The sequence below is a fragment of the Gadus macrocephalus genome, chromosome 22 (genome assembly GCF_031168955.1).
Source record: "Gadus macrocephalus chromosome 22, ASM3116895v1".
NCBI classification, from domain to species: Eukaryota; Metazoa; Chordata; class Actinopteri; order Gadiformes; family Gadidae; genus Gadus; species Gadus macrocephalus.
The window spans coordinates 9,824,635-9,843,948 of NC_082403.1; the positions used below are offsets into that span (position 1 = coordinate 9,824,635).

At 45.7% G+C, this 19,314-nt stretch overlaps 1 protein-coding gene across 1 annotated transcript in view; it reads right to left on the reverse strand.

Moving 5' to 3' along the window:
* Positions 1-19,314, reverse strand: part of csmd2 (CUB and Sushi multiple domains 2) — a 242,171-nt gene that overhangs the window by 42,736 nt on the left and 180,121 nt on the right. The window contains 6 exon segments of the mRNA XM_060042704.1: positions 1,013-1,159; positions 2,923-3,111; positions 11,401-11,514; positions 12,574-12,654; positions 12,757-12,902; positions 16,527-16,704. Coding sequence (XP_059898687.1) covers positions 1,013-1,159; positions 2,923-3,111; positions 11,401-11,514; positions 12,574-12,654; positions 12,757-12,902; positions 16,527-16,704 — 855 coding nt within the window.

The window sequence follows — 19,314 nt, forward strand, 5'->3', positions numbered from 1 at the left end:
TGATGGAGGTGGGTGTTGGTATGTAGTGATGATGGAGGTGGTGATGATGGAGGTGGGTGTTGGTACGTAGTGATGATGGAGGTAGTGATGATAGAGGTGGTGGTAGTTGGTAGTGATGATGGAGGTGGTGATGATGGAGGTGGTGGTAGTTGGTAGTGATGATGTAGTGGTGATGATGGAGGTGGTGATGATAGAGGTGGTGGTAGTTGGTAGTGATGATGTAGTGGTGATGATGGAGGTAGTGATGATAGAGGTGGTGGTAGTTGGTAGTGATGATGTAGTGGTGATGATGGAGGTGGTGATGATGGAGGTGGTGATGATGGAGGTGGGTGTTGGTACGTAGTGATGATGGAGGTAGTGATGATAGAGGTGGTGGTAGTTGGTAGTGATGATGTAGTGGTGATGATGGAGGTGGTGATGATAGAGGTGGTGGTAGTTGGTAGTGATGACAGAGAGTGTAGAGATGGCGCTGTTAGGGGAAGACTAGGCCTCTAAAAACATCCAGCTATGGAGAAAAACTGGGGGGCTTCTTGGTAAAAGGTGGGCGTATGAGGGGGTAGGCGGCTGGGGACGGTATTAGCCGCGAGGCAGACAGCGGTGCTGATGAAGAACAGACGGAGCCTTGTTGTGGATACTTAATTCAGAACCAGATATTCAGCGGCGGAGCGCACTGCGACCCATCCTTCACAGGGCCGGGACAAAGCAGAAGGAAACAAACCGTGGAAAAACAGGCGCCTCGACGTTACCCCTGGCAACAGACAACAGGGAATCGAGGGGCATAGAGCCAGGTGCCTTCCCCTTCGTTTAGCTCTGTAAACAGCAGGCCCTAAATTATGATCCTCGCCTCGGGGAACTCCATGTTGACGTGACAAACAATCCTCTGATGAGACGTACCCGTTGGCAACAACATCTTGATATTTTTTTTCCCCAACGGTGTGTGCTTTTGATTTCATTGCGGTTATGCGTGCAACGTTGCTGATGTTGACTGAGGTAGGAGGTGGGAACGACCTACCTGAGTATCGTATGCGGAAGCCCTTGTGGCTGGTGGTGTGGTCGAAGGACCAGTGCAGGTACACCTTGTTGCCCGAGCTGGTGATGCTCAGTGGGCTGGAGTAGTTGCCGCTCAGGGTGATCAGGAGGTTGCTCTGTCGGGACGGGCCTGGATGGAGACAGGGGGGGAGAAGAGAGGAGAGGAGAGGAGAGGAGAGGAGGAGGAGAGAGAGAGAGAGGAAGGGAGAGATAGAGCGATATATGAATGAAAGAGATTGAGATAGAGACAGAAGAAAAAGAAAGAGTAAGAGCAAAAGAGAGATTGGGAGATGAATAAAGTGAGAGAGAGATCGAGAGAGTAAAGTCAGAGAGAGAGAGAGCGATAGGGAGAGAGAGGATTTGTTTAGCAATTTTATTCCACAAGAAGGTCATAAGATTGTGTAACTCCTTGGTACACACACCCGCAAATTCCACCTCTGAAAGAACGCCCGTTAATCGATCACATTGGAGGACAACACAATTTTGCTCGACTCATGACTCAGAAAAAAAAATGTCTTTCCTCACAGAGAAACCTCTGGTCCCCGCGCCCCAGCTCATTACGGGACAGGCTGGCAATCAGTGAACACTTCTGCCGAAGGCCGGCCATTCTCTCACTCAGTACGAGTGGGAGCGGACCGGGTCTCTCACAGTGCCCTTTAACGACATGCTCATTTGCGACAAAGAGGGCGGAGCTGCCGTCGCCATGGGGATGAGGCTTTCTTCTGCATACTGCAGTAGCGCTGCGACTGTCTCTCGTTGAATCGCTTTTAGATGTCTGTCTGTCTGTCTGTCTGTCTGTCTGTCTGTGTGTCTGTGTGTCTGTGTGTCTGTGTGTGTGTGTGTGTGTGTGTGTGTGTGTTTTTGCCGACCAGCAGGATTCATAAGGTATTCTGTTGGGCGAAAGTCTTTGGAAAAGTAACGGCCGCCATTTTGAAACGTGCCAAGGACGAACGTGGGGACTCAATAGTGAGTTTGCCGGGTTCCCTGTTAATGTGCAGTCCTGAGGGGGGGGGGAAAGAAGAAGCAGGAAAGCTGTAGCTACGCGGACGGGATCCATAAACATCCACACGCCTCATTATCATGAGCGACCGCTCACTGATCCGCCAACAACGCTGTCTCCATTTTATGTGTATTAAAAAAAAAATACATAAAAGACAAGGTGAGAAGCCATCACATGTACCGCCATCTATATTTTCTTTTACCTTCCCGTAACGCCGGGTCTATTCAAGCTCGTATTACGACGGCGGATGGGTGCTGACCTTCTGTGCTGACTTCAGGTTGGATTGAAATCTCATTTGAAATGAGGTCGTGCTTTGCTCTGACCCTGCGCTGGAAGTGTCCGTAGCGGCCGATCGTGGCTCCTCTCGTACACGGGGGTTCTGTTGATTACCTCCTACATCATGTAAAAGGCTATTCCGGCTCTCTCTCGCCCCCTCTCTCTCTCTCTCTCCAACCCCAAGACCCAACTTCTTCAACAAATGGGCCGTTTTTTTGCGAGGAACCAATTCTGGTTCCGTCTTTTTAGGGTTTTCTTTTATTTTTTATATCGGCTACACATTTATGTAGTCCTTGTCCTTGCTTTTAATATCGTGACGTCACAACCGACTGATTAACCCACGGCAATAACTGGTTTGGAACGTTCTGAGTTACATTCGTTCTACGTTTATCATGCAGTCTTCCATAAAAAACGGTAATCGTAAAAAAAAAAGTGGGCGAGCTTCAGGGTTTTCATACATGCTACCGTAATACATAAAAAGAAAAAAAAAAAACGGTTTCAAATGTTGAATTCCTTTCGAAAAAAATACATCAAACACAATTTCTTATCCTGTGATACGTGTTTTATTATACTTTTTTTTCACCATTTAGATTTCCATAGGAGAAAAATATGCTCACCATCAAAGATCTCAAGCTCGTCGAACTGCCGGCTGGTCATGAAGTGCTCTATTGTGAAGGTGATGTTGTAGCCCGGCTCCACCTTCACCACCCAGGAGCACGACTCAAAGTGGGGGAAGCCGTTGCCGGGGGAATGGCTCATGATGACCCCCGTGGAGGCCGTCAGCACCTCGTTCATGGGACACGTCACTGTGGGCGAGAGAGAGAGAGAGAGAGAGAGAGAGAGAGAGAGAGAGAGAGAGAGAGAGAGAGTCGGAGTGAGAGAGATGAACGGAATGAGAACAGCAGGAAGGGAGAGGAATGATGCAAAGAGAGATGGAGACAGGCAGAGCCAGAGAAACAGTCAAGCAACCGGAGACAGAGAGAATGAAAGACCGGGCGAAGGAGACCGACAGAGAGAGACAAAGTGAGTGAATGCGAGAGATTGAGTTATAAGGAGAGAAGGGCGACGGTCAAATTAATCCAAACTCATTCAAACGAAAGGCGAAGCGAATGGCAGGATTGTTTATTGTTCCTGAGGTATTTTTTTTTTGTAATTGCTGATAACTAGAAATGGATGTTCATTCTCCTCGGCGGACATAAATCGCAGAGGAGACACAAATTGGATTGGATTGAGTCTTCCAGTGGTTGGAAGGCACACTTTAAGGTAATTGTCAGTTGAGACTCTCGCCACTGTCCCGGGAAAACAAGGACTGACGGAGCACAAAAAATGGCCACTCCTAAGAAAACGAGTTGATGCTATCACTGACATTCCATGAGATGAGTGTATTCTATCTCGCTCTTCCTCTTTCCCCATCCCCCCACCCTGACCCCTTTCAGAATGAATCACATAAATGTGCTTTGCGATACACAAACTTGTGTGTAGCACAGGAAAACAAAACGAAAGAAGGGCCATGTTCCAAGCACGCACACATCTCTCGTTCCCTTGGGTTGTTCGGCGCCCTTGTGGGAAACATTGTGGGAACGACATGCTGCGACCTTCTGCTAGCAAGAAGCTAAGCTTATGTCGTAGCGGCCTGAGGTCGGCTTGGAAAGATACCCGGTCAGCATGAATACAAATAAAAAAAACAGAAAATAAATAAAAGTTAGCAAAACCCCAAAAACGATAAAATAAAATATCAATAATAATTTATTAGCCTGTAGCCGTATTTATATATTTATTGGACGCTTTCAGTCAGAATTTCTCCAACTTTCCAGACAGCCTTGGAGTTGCCAACTCTATGAATCGACGTAGGCATAGACAGGCTGTGAGGACGTGCTGGAAAGGAGCCACAAATGAAGGAAATCCCATGCCTTCAAAGTTAAATCAAGTTCAGCTCAGGAGTTAAGCCATAGCAAACTGTCTTCCTTAATGACAACGGAAGCCATCGATTTGGAAACACCTGCCGTCAACAGCCTCAAATCTATGAACATTGCATACAAAAAGTGTACAAAGCATAAGAGTATGCTGATGTAAAGGGATTAAGACCTAGGACAGCAAGCAATAGAGCATGAACAAGTGCTGCTCAGCAGCGTGTGTGTATGTGTGTGTATGTGCCGGTGTGTCTGTGTCTTTGCCTTAAGAAAACGCTTGAATAGGCCTTGACAGGTGTGTGGATAAACAACCTTCACGATTTTCATGTTACTATCGTCCATAAAGAGTGCTGTTCATGCCTGCATGTGGGTGGTAGTTTGTATTTATTGCTACGACTTTGTATGTGTGTGTTTGCGTGAGTGTGTGAGTGCAGGCATGCATCGATGGCTGTGTGAGTTTTGTGTCTCTATATTAATGGTATGTATTTGTGTGTGTCCCTGTGTGTGCAAGTCCATTAACCTGAGCAAATGTTTGATTGTGTGGATGTCTCTCTTGGTTTGTCTTGCCATCCTTCTAAATGGTGTGTTCGGGTAAAAACGCTTTAAATCTCTAAAATTCAAGCAGGCGACATTGGTCACATTTATAAAAAGCCTTTGTTTTAACTTAGCTTAGCGTGTCACACTCGATATAGTTCACTGCCATGGGCTGTTGCATATATGTAGAAGCAGAAAAACAAGCTGTCAATTACAGGTAGGTAGACTGAATGCATTTATTTATTTATAATTTATTCATTGGGTACCTTTTTGATGTTTCGTTGCCATACTTCTAAAGTATTATTAGACAGTTAAAAGGGCTGCTAATCTAACGCTATATGGGAATAATTAGGATCATTATTGGGCACGTTGCAATCGATCACGTTCAACTGTTTAGGTAGACCAGATGCCCGTACATAAGATATCATGTTTTTTAGCTGCACCTAACAGAATACACGTTTGCACAACAAGTGCAAATCATTAACACATTATGCTCCTGATTTACAGGAACACTCTTGTATTAAACACAATTAGGTACAAATTAGTTTAGTGCGTGACCAGATGCTACTTTCTTAAATATCACTGGGGGATAGATTTATATATATTTTTAAACATGGTAATGCGATCTTCACCTGTAACTGAAATAGGACCATACTTGAAAACACGAGTACAATCCTGAAGCTAACCCACGGCAAGTTTCTGAAGTCGTCACCAACCAGTTTGTAAACGTTCCACTCACCTGTGAACATTTATTTTCATGCTGAGATACAGGTGGTATGTGTGGATCGCTGTCTGGTCAGTGGTTGATTCATCAAAATTTTTATTTATTTTTTTATCTCATAGTGTTTGAATTTCAACTAAAACAGGGGGGTTCACTTACACTCTAATAGCACCATTCACCTAAATACGGAAGTTCTGCCTCAAAAGGCTTACGTCTGTCCCTGATCGCTGCCCAAAGTTGCATTCATGCGTCTGGGTTGGGGCTAGAAAGGTCAGGGGAGTTAGGAGGAGAGATGGATGTTTGCTTTGACCTTTCAGATAGCCCATGGCTTCTCTTCCATGGCTGTTTCACACCCTGGCTAACAGCTGGCGAGATGAGCTTATAGCAGCTTTGGTCAGTCGCTCGCCGCTTATTAAGTGAATCCGCCATGAGACGAGACATTACCCTTTGTGCCGTAAACAACAGTGGGATCATAGGGGAGGAAATGTCTGGAAAAGATCCTCAAGGGGAAACTCTCTGAAAATGAGGTTTTGAAGTTTTAAAATGGCTGTTTGTAACACTGTTTTCTTGAATTATATTAGGGGTTTAATTCTCTACAGAAAGAAGTCAGAGAATTGTAAATATGGTATATAGAAAATGGTAACTTCTCAATACATATTTTTGAAAACGTCTGACTGTGCACCTCCGGAAATGTCTGACACATGTTTGGACAGACAACCCCATTCGTGTGCCCAAACAGATCGAGAGACTGAGTGAGGGTTGCTTTTAGAAAGCTAAATATACTCCTTGTTTGAGGGTGTTAATGGGTAAGTGAGTGTTGGCACGCGTGCACTGGGCCAGTTCCAGAATGACACACACACACACACACACACACTCACACAGACACACACATGCACACATAGATAAAAGTGACATTAGGGAGGGGAAGTAACCATCTGATGGAGAGGGTAGGGGGGGGGGGGTTGCAGGGAGAATGTGAAAGGATGTGAGGGGCTTTTAGTGAGTGAGTGTGTGTGTGTGGGGTAACTTTGGAGGTCTGCCTTCCGTTTCTCCCCACAGGTTCATGCATCGCTCTGTGAAGTATATAGCTACAAAACTGAAATGCTCCTAATATCCCCTCCAAACAGAAACACACACACACACACACACACACACACACACACACACACACACACTGGCAATACATTGTGTTTGCGTGATCGAGTGCATTATTTTCTATCAGTGAGTGTGCGCATCCGTTCGTTGTTTACGTGTGCGTGTGTGTGTGTGCGTGTGTGCGCGTGTGTGTGTGTGTGTGTGTTTGAGTGTGTGTGTGTGTGCGTTTGTCTGCGCGACACGTAGGGGGGGAGTGTACTTGTCAGAGCGGGGAGGGTGATTTGATAGGTGCAGCTGCAGCCTGCATGTCCCCTGCATCACAATGAGCTCCCAGCCACGTCGCTGCCCTTCTGACGAAGCCTCTCTCTCCCCTCTCTCTCTCTTTGGCTCAGTCGTTCTCTCCCTCACTCCTTCTCTTAGAACCTGTCACCATCTCTTTCTCTCTCTCTCTCTTTCACTGTGCGCCTGTCCATCTCGCTCGCTCCCTTGTTAGCTCTTGAGCTGCTTCCCGCCACACGCCGTTTCCTTTCTGCTCCTTTGCTAGTCTGCTTCCTGTCTTCACACGACGACCCGCCCCCGCCCCCCCCCCCCCCAACACACACACACACACACACACACACACACACACACACACACACACACACACACACACACACACACACACACACACACACACACACACACACACACCCTAGCGTAGCTATCCGAAGTCCACGTTCTCTTCTTCTGTTTGTCCCCTGTCCTTCTTTTGTACCCCCTGCCTATCCCTCATCTCTTTTTAACTAGACTAGTGAGCTGGATAAGGTTTACACTGTGGATCTCTCTACATAGTCTTCGTTATGTTAATCTGAAGACCTTACCCCATACACACACAAATGTTTGTGCGCACACCAGTGTTCATTTCGTTAACGAAAAATATGACGAAAAATGTTCGTCAACAACCTTTTTTCCGTGACTAAGACGAGACGTTGACGAGCTAAAAATAGATCTGTGATAATAAAAACGATGACGAAATGTCATTTTGTTTTCGTTGACGAGACGAGACAAGACGAAAATGTTAGTAGTGTGCTATTTGGACATTCAAAATGCATGATAATTTCCAATCAGTACACTCCCGTAAGGTTCTTATGCAACTGTTCACTCCTCCAGTAGTCTCGCAAAGCCAGACCAAACTACTCCTCCAGTAAATAGGACGGACCGTAGCTACGACTTGGCAACGGGAGGTATGGTCCACTCAGCTATGAGCTAACGTTATGCATTGTACATGATTCGAAATTCTTCCCAGCTTTTATTCCACAGATACTAGGGTCTATAGCATATAACCGCGTTGTCTGATTACAGTTTAATTCATTTTTCACAATTTACCGGCTCTCGTTTTGAAGAAAATCACTGCGTCATTCGTTTCAATGGGAATCGCCACTGTCTATACTTCAACATAAGGTGGACTTTGAAATTCGTCCCAGCCTTTATACCCAAGATACTATATGGTTTATAGCATATAACCGCGTTTTCTGATTACAGTTTAATGCATTTTTCACAATTTACCAGCTATCGTTTTGAAGGCTGAACAGACGAGTACTAAAGTGTGACGTCACGTTTCGAGAGCAACAGATTTTCGGTTCTACACAAACCAAATTAACAAAATCCTATGCCACACGAACCTTTTATAGAAAAGGAACAATCTTTTTGCGAATTGATTTGTGAGTTTGCCTTACCAATGATGTAAGTAATATTGAGAATAGATTGTCTTCATATTAAAAAAAAAACTAAACTAAACTAACGCTTACAAACTTTTCCTTTTAATACCCCAGGGGAATACATGAACGCCTCGACATTTTTCGATTGGTAGTGATTTTCACCTCTTGAAATTGATTTATTTTAATTTTGAAAAAAAACAACACATGGAAGCAATGGAGAACGCCATCTCTCGTTCGGTTGTTGAGAACTGAAAATGGGCCAGGACAAAGTAACGTTTTCACTTTAGTACTCTATTTGAGTGGAACAACTTAGCAGGTGTCCATATAGCCTATATAAGGTTAGCCTTATTGAACTAGTTTAAAAAGAGAAAACATTTTGACTAAAAGTAATGACTAAAAGTTGACTAAAACTAGACTAAAACTACAAAGGAAAACAATGACTAAAATGTGACTAAATATACTAAGCATTTTCGTCAAAAGACTAAGACTAAGACTAAATCTAAAATAGCTGACAAAATTAACACTGGCGCACACACACAAATGTTTGTGCGCACACACACAAATGTTTGTGCGCACACACCCTTCCAATGAACCAACTCACCAGAGGATCTAGACTGAGTGATGGAATGGGAACGAGAAAGAGAGAGACAAAAGAAGAGGGGGGGAGAGAGAGAGAGAGAGAGAGAGAGAGAGAGAGAGAGAGACAGAGAGAGAGAGACAGAGAGACAGAGACAGAGACAGGAAAATAGGAGGATGGAGAGAAAAGAGGGTGAGATTAAGGGATTTGGAAAGAACCTCACCAGCCATGCAATGAAGGGTCTTCCAGGGGGGCGAGAGGAAGGCTAAAGACTGACCTGGGCTGCTGCACGCAATTAGGGTGGAGATGAGTTACGAGGCGAGGGCAAGGGGAGGAGGCCCTGGCGTGACGGGGGAAAGAACCCGATGGTGAAGGGCGAGTTTAGACACCATGAGTAAAGTCTCTCTCTCTCTCTCTCTCTCTCTCTCTCTCTCTCTCTCTCTCTGATGTCTTCTGCTTCTGTTGGGACTTCTAGCTCTACTTCCACACTGCCATAACATCCTCCCCCCCCCCCATCACAGAAACACACGCACACAAACGCTGTATCTCCTTAATCGCCCCAGCTCCTCTAACCCGACCTCCCCCTTCTCTGCCCGATTCCCCACACCACCACCACCACCACACACTGGGGTCATTTGCATATCCTTCCTATTTCAGAGGGCCTAAATTACTTTCATTCATCAAATGGGTTTTTTCTTCGTCTTTCCTTGTACATTCACGGCGCACCACTCCAGAGAACACTCCAGGCGAGTACAGAGGGCAAGAAGTGTAGAGATGGAGATAAATAGTAGCTCTTAGACCCCGGCGATGCAAACAGAGACAAGGATTGATATCAACGTAAATAGAGGGAGGTGGGAGACGGAATGAGAAGGAAGATATAAAGAAAGACTGATAGACAAAGAGCAATGATAGACGGCTAGGGAGCTAGGAATAGTAAAAACAACGAGAACAAATAGATACATCAAAAATAAAGAAAGTAAGGAGGATAAAGACAGAAAGAGGAAGATAGGTGGAAAAGCACAAGCAATGAAAGAATAAACAAAAAAGAAAGAATGAAAGTAAAAGGAAAAAAGAATGAAAGATGCAATAATGTGTGGGTGTGTGTGTGTGGTTGTGCGTGCGTGCATGTCTGTGTCTGTGTGTCTGTGTCTGTGTGTGTGTGTGTGTGTGTGTGTGCGCGCAGGCTCTGAAAAAATAATAAAAGCGCCACTCACACACCCTACTCCCCTCCGGGGGGACAGTGGCCCCATGGGATCAAAACATCATCTGCATGAAGGCACGCGGTGACACCAAACTGAGAGGCACTGGCAGCCGGGGCTGTCAGAAAGACAGCGCTCAGGCACCCCTGGGACAGGGTAGTGGCGGTGACGCCACCGTGGCGATACCTAAACATCCCCGCTCCGAGCAAATCCTCTCACCCGCTTCTAATGACATCGGTGGGAATTGTTCCCCACCACACAAAAAGTACAAATACGTAGGTCCGGGGTCAGGTGAAGTACGTATGAATGCCCCATTTGGAATAAGAGGCAGCAACATTTTCAAGGATTAAAGGGAAGAAAGACACCCAGAGCATAACCTGCTCCTTAACGTCTTCATCACTAGGTCAATTTCTAGTTTTGCGCAAAAATATCATATTGAAAGTAAATAGAGTACTTGTCGAAAGATACAAGGAGGATTATATTTGGGCTTGGTGCCATAATAAAAATGAATCCTTTGAGATTTTTGTATAATTGAAATAGTGAAGCTGGATGCCAATGGGTCAGAGTGAATAATTCAAGTAAATAGCATACAAGCGGGGGACTCAAGAACCCACTCTTCAATTTTGACATTTGACACCCTACTCTCTCTGTTGAATGTTCAGGGTGAATATAGATGACCAGATCGGGATAAAGACTGTGTGTTCTGATTGAAGGCAATTGAAGGCAATTGAAGTCAGGTCTATTTTCTGTGAAACCCTCTCTTAGCTACCACACATTGATTGCAAACACAGTGTGCAGTTTGAAAATGGTGCCCAGACACTGGATTCTCAGTTTATTGTGGTTTTATGTGTTCTAACACAACTTTGATGACAGAAAATAACCATGGCAAGGATAGGTTCTAACTACAAGAAGTTAAGGTGATAAGTTAACGTTATTGATGGTTTTGGGCCTCTATCAGCGTGATATGATTTTCAGTGATGGAGTCCTCGGAGTGTCAGATTTCATGGGACTTAAAACATAACATGACATGAAAAAGATAGCTATTGCTGTGCAAATGCACGTTTGAAGCTATGAAAGACATGAAAGCTATCTCACATGTTTCCGCCTCATGACCTCATTGCATTTGGTGTCATTGTGTGTTGCCTGGATACGGCTGCTCTCGGGAGATATAGCTTAAAATGACCTGCATCTAAATTCCTGTGAAGTTGCTTTGCATCAAGCAACATCTGCTAAATGACACCCAAAATAAGGAAACTGTATTTCTACACGGCAAGCAAGACCCGGTGCGACAGAACAAAACAGGAAGGCAGCCAGTAATCACAGGGCAAGGGCCCGTCGGCGGGACGCTCGGCCCTCACTCACCGTCGCATGAAGGCGGGGGGCCCTGGAACTCGAGGTGGATGCCCAGGCGGCAGGTCAGGATGGCGTTCCCGCTCAGCTTGTACCCCGGGAGACACCTGTAGCGCACAATGTCACCTGTGGGCCGAGAGGGGACACAAAAAGGGCTCGGGGTGAGGTGATTCCACACGCGTACAGACAATGGCTCTCTGGTGATGGGTTCCTGGGAGAGGAATCCGGAATCCCTTGTTTGTCTTGTGGAGAGGCAAAGTTAGAGCTGGCTGTGACAAAGATAGAAGGAATAAACCAGGCTTATGAATCCCTAGCAGGTACCCCTGTTGGAGGAAGCCTTATTCTGATACCACTTTTGTATTCTGTGTGACAAATCACTTGCAACTGAGCTATGGAAATAAACAGCGAGGGGGAATTAATTTCTGTGCTCATTTCTCCAGGAAAAGGAGAGCACCTGCCCCAGCATCAATTTTGGCTCACTGATAACTAACTTATTCACCGTTCATTTATATCGCTGCCCTGCAGCCTCCTGGGTAACGTAGTTCGGCTAGTCGGTAAAGGTTCACCTCTTGCCTGAGGGGATTTTGGGACTTAAAGTCAGTACACTCAGGTGTGTGTGTGTGTGTGTGTGTGTGTGTGTGTGTGTGTGTGTGTGTGTGTGTGTGTGTGTGTGTGTGTGTGTGTGTGTGTGTGTGTGTGTGTGCATATTGAGAATGAACTAAGTTCCTCACTCTGTTTGGGAGACATTATTAATAAAAGTTGCTCAAGCTTGAAAATGAACTCGCAGTGGAACTCATTGCTTTCAAATGTTACACTTCCTTGACTCAGGGTTGAAGTACTGTGTGTGTGTGGGGGGGGAGGGGGGAGGGAAGAAAGAGAGGGAAGAGAACGAGAACGAGAGAGAGCGAGAGATTTTGAGAGAGAGAGAGAGAGAGCGAGAGCGAGAGAGAGAGAGAGAGAGAGAGAGAGAGAGATAGAGAGAGAGCGAGAGAGCGAGAGAGAGAGAGAGAGAGCGCAACGCCAAGGGAGAGAGAGTATTTTAAGGTTTACCTTTTTTTAACAATGGCTTTTATCTTTAAGGCGGGATTCGTCCTCAATATGAAAAAAATCCCCTAGTGTGTTTGAGTTTGCATGTGTTAGCGTGTGTTTGTGTGTGCGATGGCTTCAAGCATGGGTTGTACTCACCTATTTTAAATTCCTTGCTTGCCATCAAAATCTCAGCATTAGGAATAATGGGGGGAGGCAGGCAAAACTGGAGTCTGTAGGCTGTTGGAACAGAAACCAAATAAATACACGAAAGTGAACAACGGTACGCCTAGTCGAACAAAGCCATTCTTTCAAAGGAAATTGTCAGAGTTCCCCACGCACCCTGGTAGCCGACGCGGAAGAGTCCGCCCTTTTCCGTGTTGCTGCGGAAACGGACCAGCACCTGGTTGGACGTGCTGCTGGGCGGTTCGTTGGGCTCGCCGTCGTTGAACACGCCAAGCTTCCTGGTGGTCTCCTGGGGGCCATCCCTGTAAGGGCAGGGGGGAGGGAGGGGGGGGGGAAAGAGAGAGAGAGAGAGAGAGAGAGAGAGAGAGAGAGAGAGAGAGAGAGAGAGAGAGAGAGAGAGAGAGAGAGAGAGAGAGAGAGAGAGAGAGACACACACACACACACACTGAGTGAGCTGAGCAGAGCTGCTTCTGGAGGTACAGTAGAGATCCACTACTGACAACGGAGGCGATAGAGAACATAGATATGTGGACAGAACAGTATGCGAGAGCTGATGCAAGTTCAAATTTTAACGAGACGCAAACACTGGGCAAAAACACATCAGCCAAACCCGACATACGGCTGAAAGGAGACACCCGGATTGTATTTTGGATCAATTCTGACATAAAAGTAGTAGAAAAACCCAACTTCCATAAACGAGAAGGCTGCACCGCTACCAACCGAATATAGCAGGACTGGCAGACTTTGGGATGATGGGACCGGATGGCACCATCCAGAGGAGAGTGTCAGTGGAAACTGTGGCCCAGCCTTGGCAGTCCCAGAGTGTGGGCATGGCCGATTAAGCCAGTTCGCGGATTCCTGCTGCAGCCGTTCAGCTTAAAAACCATCTGTCTTTTGGCTGTCAGGCTGGGCATGGGAGATTACAAGCAGCTCTGGATACTGCTGGCTAGGGACCGGTGCCTAACAACACTCTGGCAAAACTGCCATTATGGGGCCCATTTCCTTGGCTCTGAAGTTCATGGATAGACACACACGCACACACATATATAGGAAACTGGGGAATATAATAGCCTCAGTTTTGGCTCTTTGGTAGCCTTGTTGGTAGAGATCAAGAAACAGTGTCGGCCACTGGTTAGAAAACAGCAACTAAATACATTTTTGGCTAACTGCTAGCCCTGTTTACTGCAACTAAAACACATGTGTAAAACTTGAGGCCCTGGAGCTAAATCAGGCCCTCAGGCTAGATTGTATCTTGCCAACCTTTGAGTTTTCAATAAATGTTGGGATGCAATCGATAATCTCATGATGTGTGGCACTACAAGTCCCACAAACCACTGCAAACATGTCTATTTATATTGGTGCTGTGGGCTTAATTGCGGCCCCAGCCTCGCCCTTACGCCCACATGAAAGCATACATTATATTCAACGACGCATACTAAGAAACCATGACCATTAACCGTTTCAGCAGCAGAATACACTTTGTATAAGGTTGGACCAACATGCTGTGGGGCATTAAGTCTGAGTTCTGGTTTTCCATTGGCAATGTTGTAACGACAAGCAGCAACTAGAGAGGCAGCCATGTGAATCGTCGCAAATTGCCATGCAATCAAAAAATACTGAAGAAATCCACCTTGAGGTGCATTCGGGAGTTTCACGTTTGGCACCCCTAAACAAAAAAACAGTCAGGTCTGACTTGAAAAGCACGCAGGTAGAAGTAGTGGGATCAGCCTCAGGTTGTGTATTTGAATATACCTGAGGCAAAACATGGATTACGCTGCCGATTTACGATGTGGTTTTATGATTTGGGTTAATTAGTTCACCAAAAGTCACAGCAACAGGGGCCTTTGGAGTCAGAATCTCATCTCATCTCTCCCCAACAGCACAGCAGCCATGAATTAAACCTTGCACATCAGACAGAACAGACTCCCGGGAACGCAGCAACCAACAACTCATTGGTCTTTAAACCTTGACTGAAAAATTAAACGGACCATTTTTTTATACAACTAAAGTGTTGTGTTAATACACCAAAAACTTTTTGGGAAAATACCGTTTTTATTAATTTGAATCTAGACCATGATGATCTAAGAACACAGTTGCCACCCAACCGCGTGAGGCCTTGTTTATTGGGTTAAGAAATAAGAGGCCTACATTGCTTGATTAGGCTACCTTATTTCAGGATGTTATTCTATAATCAAATTAACAAGAATCGTATTATAATGTAATTAAATAATTTGGCTATGGCTAAATAATGACAAATGGAGACGAGTTTGAAGAGTATCCTGAGGAGACTCAAGGAGCACCTCGTAGCACCCTGTCGGACCACATTACCGCCAGTTTTGGAGGGTGCCGTACCGCACCATTTACGGTCAGCGGAGGGCCTCATGGGCTGCCAGCTGCTCTGTGTGCAAGGCATTTACCAGACATGATGCCTTAGGAAAGCATTGAAAGTCCTAATAGACTCCAGCCACCAAGGCTACAGACTGGTCACGTTGCTGCTGTCCGGTAGGCGTTACAGAGAACGGAGCACCGGTCACAGTTATTTTCTCCAGGCCATCAGGCCTTTAACCATATTGATCACATGATTAATCTACATGTGCTAAGGGATATGGTACCGTCAATGTATATTACTTAAAGTGAATGTAGATATTCATCGGCACACCTCTCTTTTATATGTGAAGTCATTAATATTGATATTCTTTATCAATTCATACAATCCCTTATGCAGCCACCAGGATACATGGGCAGTATTCTCCATTTTTACATTTTCTTGAACTGCGCCTAGTCTTTCATGTTGATAATGTATACTTTTGATTGTCTTGTTATGTCTTTGTCTCTATCTTTGACTCTTTTTAATAATTTGTTATCTTCTTGCTTCTGGCTTCTTTGCATTTGTTGCTTGCCATGTCACAAGGAGTCAGTATGGCCTTTGTTAAACTATGCATATGACAAATCCTGAACTTTGCCTTTGAATGTAGGGCCAGTTAAGGGCCTTTTTTGAATTTAAGTAAGTTGTAATCCTTACCTTTTTCTAAAATATAAAAAGATTTTTGACGTGACAATTCGGTCCAGTGCCTCAATTTATAAACGCACTTCACAAACTGGACATTGTCAGGTTGAAAGTATGCATGGGATGAATGGGGACACGGGTATGTTAGAAAGGGTGAGAGAGAGAGAGAGAGAGAGAAAGAGAGAGAGAGAGAGCGAGAGCGAGAGTCACAGTACAGGGGGAGAACAGGCAACCCTCTGGCACTGGTTGACAGGAACAAGGAAGGAACATGAGCTTGGCGGAGGATATGAAAAAAAACATCAAGAGGGAAATAAAAAAAGAAATTGAGAGAAAAGAGTGAGGGACAGAAAGAGGCAAAGAGACAGAGACAGAGAGAGAGAGAGAGAGAGAGAGAGAGAGAGAGAGAGAGAGAGAGAGAGAGAGAGAGAGAGAAGCAGACACACACAAGAAACGACGAGATGGGAGGGCCTCAGAGCGGATTAGCTAACTGAACCCTGACTCCCTCATTTGTCCAGCGATAGAGGAGGGGGGAGAGAACAGAGAGGTAGGGAAGAGCGGGCCAGTGAGTGTAGCAGAGATAGAGGGAACATAGAAGAAAGGATCCAAGAGCCGTAGAAAGAATAGGTAGTCAGATCATTTGAAAATACTCGAAGAAGGCTCAGGAAAGGAACAATGAAAGGAAAGTGTGGGGAGGTGTGACAGGTGAAGAAAGGTTAGAAAGGTAAGTGTGTGGAGGTGTGACGGGTTGAGAAAGGTTCAGAAACAAAGGTTTGAAAGAGGCGTGAATGAACAGCAGATCTGGTGTCACGCTCAATTTGTCGGGTGAACAACACAAGACAAACAAAAGGAGGTGTTGAAAATGCGTGAAACAATTCAGAGCAGCATCACAACCGAAAGGTTGATCGCAGCGGAGGCCTACCAGACGGTGATGAAGTCGTGGGGGCCGTGCACCTGCAGCAGGGTGAAGTTGAGCCGGACCCCCAGGCCGGGAGCCACGGTGATCAGCCAGGCGCAGTCGGCGGAGCCCGGGTACTCCTCGGGGTACCCCGGGGAGAAGATGGTCCCGTTGTCCGCGGTTATGTTCCCGCCGCACGGCACTGATGGGAGGCCAAGCAAGAGAGAGAGAGAGAGAGAGAGAGAGAGAGAGAGAGAGAGAGAGAGAGAGAGAGAGAGAGAGAGAGAGAGAGAGAGAGAAAAAAAGATTGTGGGATCGGTCGGTGGGTTACAAACATAACAGGTCAAACTCAAGAAGTCAGGGATATTTGCTTTCCGATTCCAGTTCACGCCTCGGCTCTCCCTTGACAGACCTCACTCCCGAACATGCATGCCCCACACATAGCATACTTGTGTTTGTGTGTGTGACTGAGTTGGAGCCAAGCTCAAGCCAAACATTTTCTCCTACTTGACCTCCGTTCCACGGCCAGACAACATTAATGCTAAATGTCTGCAATGCCCACCCATTCAGAAACCCATAAAACACAAGCATTTACCAGTGGGTCACGAGTATGCATGCAACACAGAGATGCACGTAAACACACCAACCACGCTGCAGAGACTCTGAGTGGGGCGATTTCAACATCCTCAAGAAATCCCGGAACTCGCTTGGTGTCTCAGCCGTGATTAAGTCTCTCTCTCCTTAGGGCTCATTACTAGTGCGCGGGGAGGGATGATTATATTGATTGGGTAGAAGGGTGGAGGGTTGAGGGGGGCTAACAGAGGGGCTGGTAATCACTGCACAGCAGACACATCCCAGGGAAGCACCCCCAGTTGGGGCATGCAGTTTAATGTTTCACACTCTGGAGGTTCGGGACATGCGGGATTAGCCATGATTCCCGCAGCAGAGATTTGCACGCTGCATTGCTCAGCACCGCCGCTGAGTCGGCGTGTTTGCTGGGCCGATGTGTTAGCGCGCAAAACAACAGCAGGTGCTTCTGGCTCCTAATGGTCGACCTGAAGCTTCGCATGAAGGATCTCTAGACCCTTCCACAAGGACGTTCGGGTACTTGGAGCCGCACCGGGCATGCGGTGATCACTTTTTGTCGGATTACCTTCCCTAGCTGAAGATGCCACACGCATAATGTGGATGAGTTGGAACGTCTTCATACGATAAAGTGAAAGTGTACAGACTGCCGCTAATTTTGTCTTACAACAGACTCCATTCTATTCTAGAGTTCATGTATATGGACAACCAATTGGGCAGATGAAATAGTTAATTAATGTTTAATAATTGACCCATTTAAAGACCCATTTAATAAAGATGTATTGCATTAAATGCATTAATTGATTAACAATTATAGTTTTTTAGTGATCATTAAATTGAATTGGTTGGATGAGGGAAGACAGACTTTAAATTAAATTAAATTATATTGATTTAATTTAATAGTACACTTTTTGCTAGTTTTAAGACAATGCATTTAATGTTGGTATATTGGGCTATTGCTAATTGACAAATTAAATGGCCTTTTTAACACTTTTTAGGAGGATGTTTAAATAATCACATAATAATTCGTAAGTTGTTTTCCGTATTAATTTCCTTTTCCTTGACGCAGTTCACTCCCCACACTAAGTTAACAAGGACAAGCACTTTATTTAAAGCTTGCGAACCAACTGACCGTAACAGAAAAACTAGAGATTCTACTGAGAAGTAACAAAATTGGCAAAATTCGTTCACCATTGAATGCTGGCTAGCTTTGGTTCATGTTCACATATTGCTTTTTCTGGGCATGAACACGGGTCCATTGAAGAATGTGTTTGCAGTGACCAGGGAATGTGTGTCCATGGCAGAATTTAGTGATGGTTACCACGAAACGAACAACATGTGCACATGATGAAAAGTGCATTATCAAATGGCCTGAGGCAGGCAATGCTGAATCTGTGTCTATATGTGTGTGTGTGCTTGTGTCTATGTGTGTGTGCTGTATTGTCAGTGGACTGTTTTTGATGGCCTTTACGTTTCCCTGTGTTATAGGAACAGGTCATTATAGGAGTCTCTAGAAACAGGAAATAAATCCATAGGAAGATAGAGAGGAGATTTCGGTTCCATGTCGAAGGAGGAAGAGGGAAATACACAAAAATCTGTGCAGGTGTGTGTGGGAGAGGGACAACATGGGTTAGGTCCACAAAACAGTGTTTGCGCTACGCTCTCATGACAGAGCGCCACATTGCTGGTGAAACGAAACAACGATGCAACGTCAACAACGTCTAAACTTGGACAACGGCCCCCGAATGTCGGATGTTCCAGCACCATGCGTCCATCGCTACAGCGTGTTCACAGGCTTTTCCGGCTTTCTTGGGACATCTGAAACAGCGTTTATTAAATCAGTCCTTGCGAATATGCTGTTTGGATCCTATTAAGCGTAGATCTTTCCCCTCCCCTGCCTTCATCTCACAGTGCGGCTGTCCCCTTTCACCGCGAGACTGTGAAGCCCGCTTCAATCCCGGTCCCGGTAAGAACTCCCAGGGCCCGTCTGTTCAGCTCAGCCAGCAGTGTGGTGAACACGAGGCGTGGGCCGACGACAACGGTTAGAGCCTGTTTGCAGGAACGCTACACAAACAGGATCGTTTATGTTGCACATTTTTTTCAAACCGCTGCCCACGCACTCCTTTCTTTGCATATATATATATAGGAGGTATTCCGTACGCAGCTCTGCCACACCGGCTGAATTCAAAGACACAATGCACCTCTAAAGGTGTATATACATCAAAAG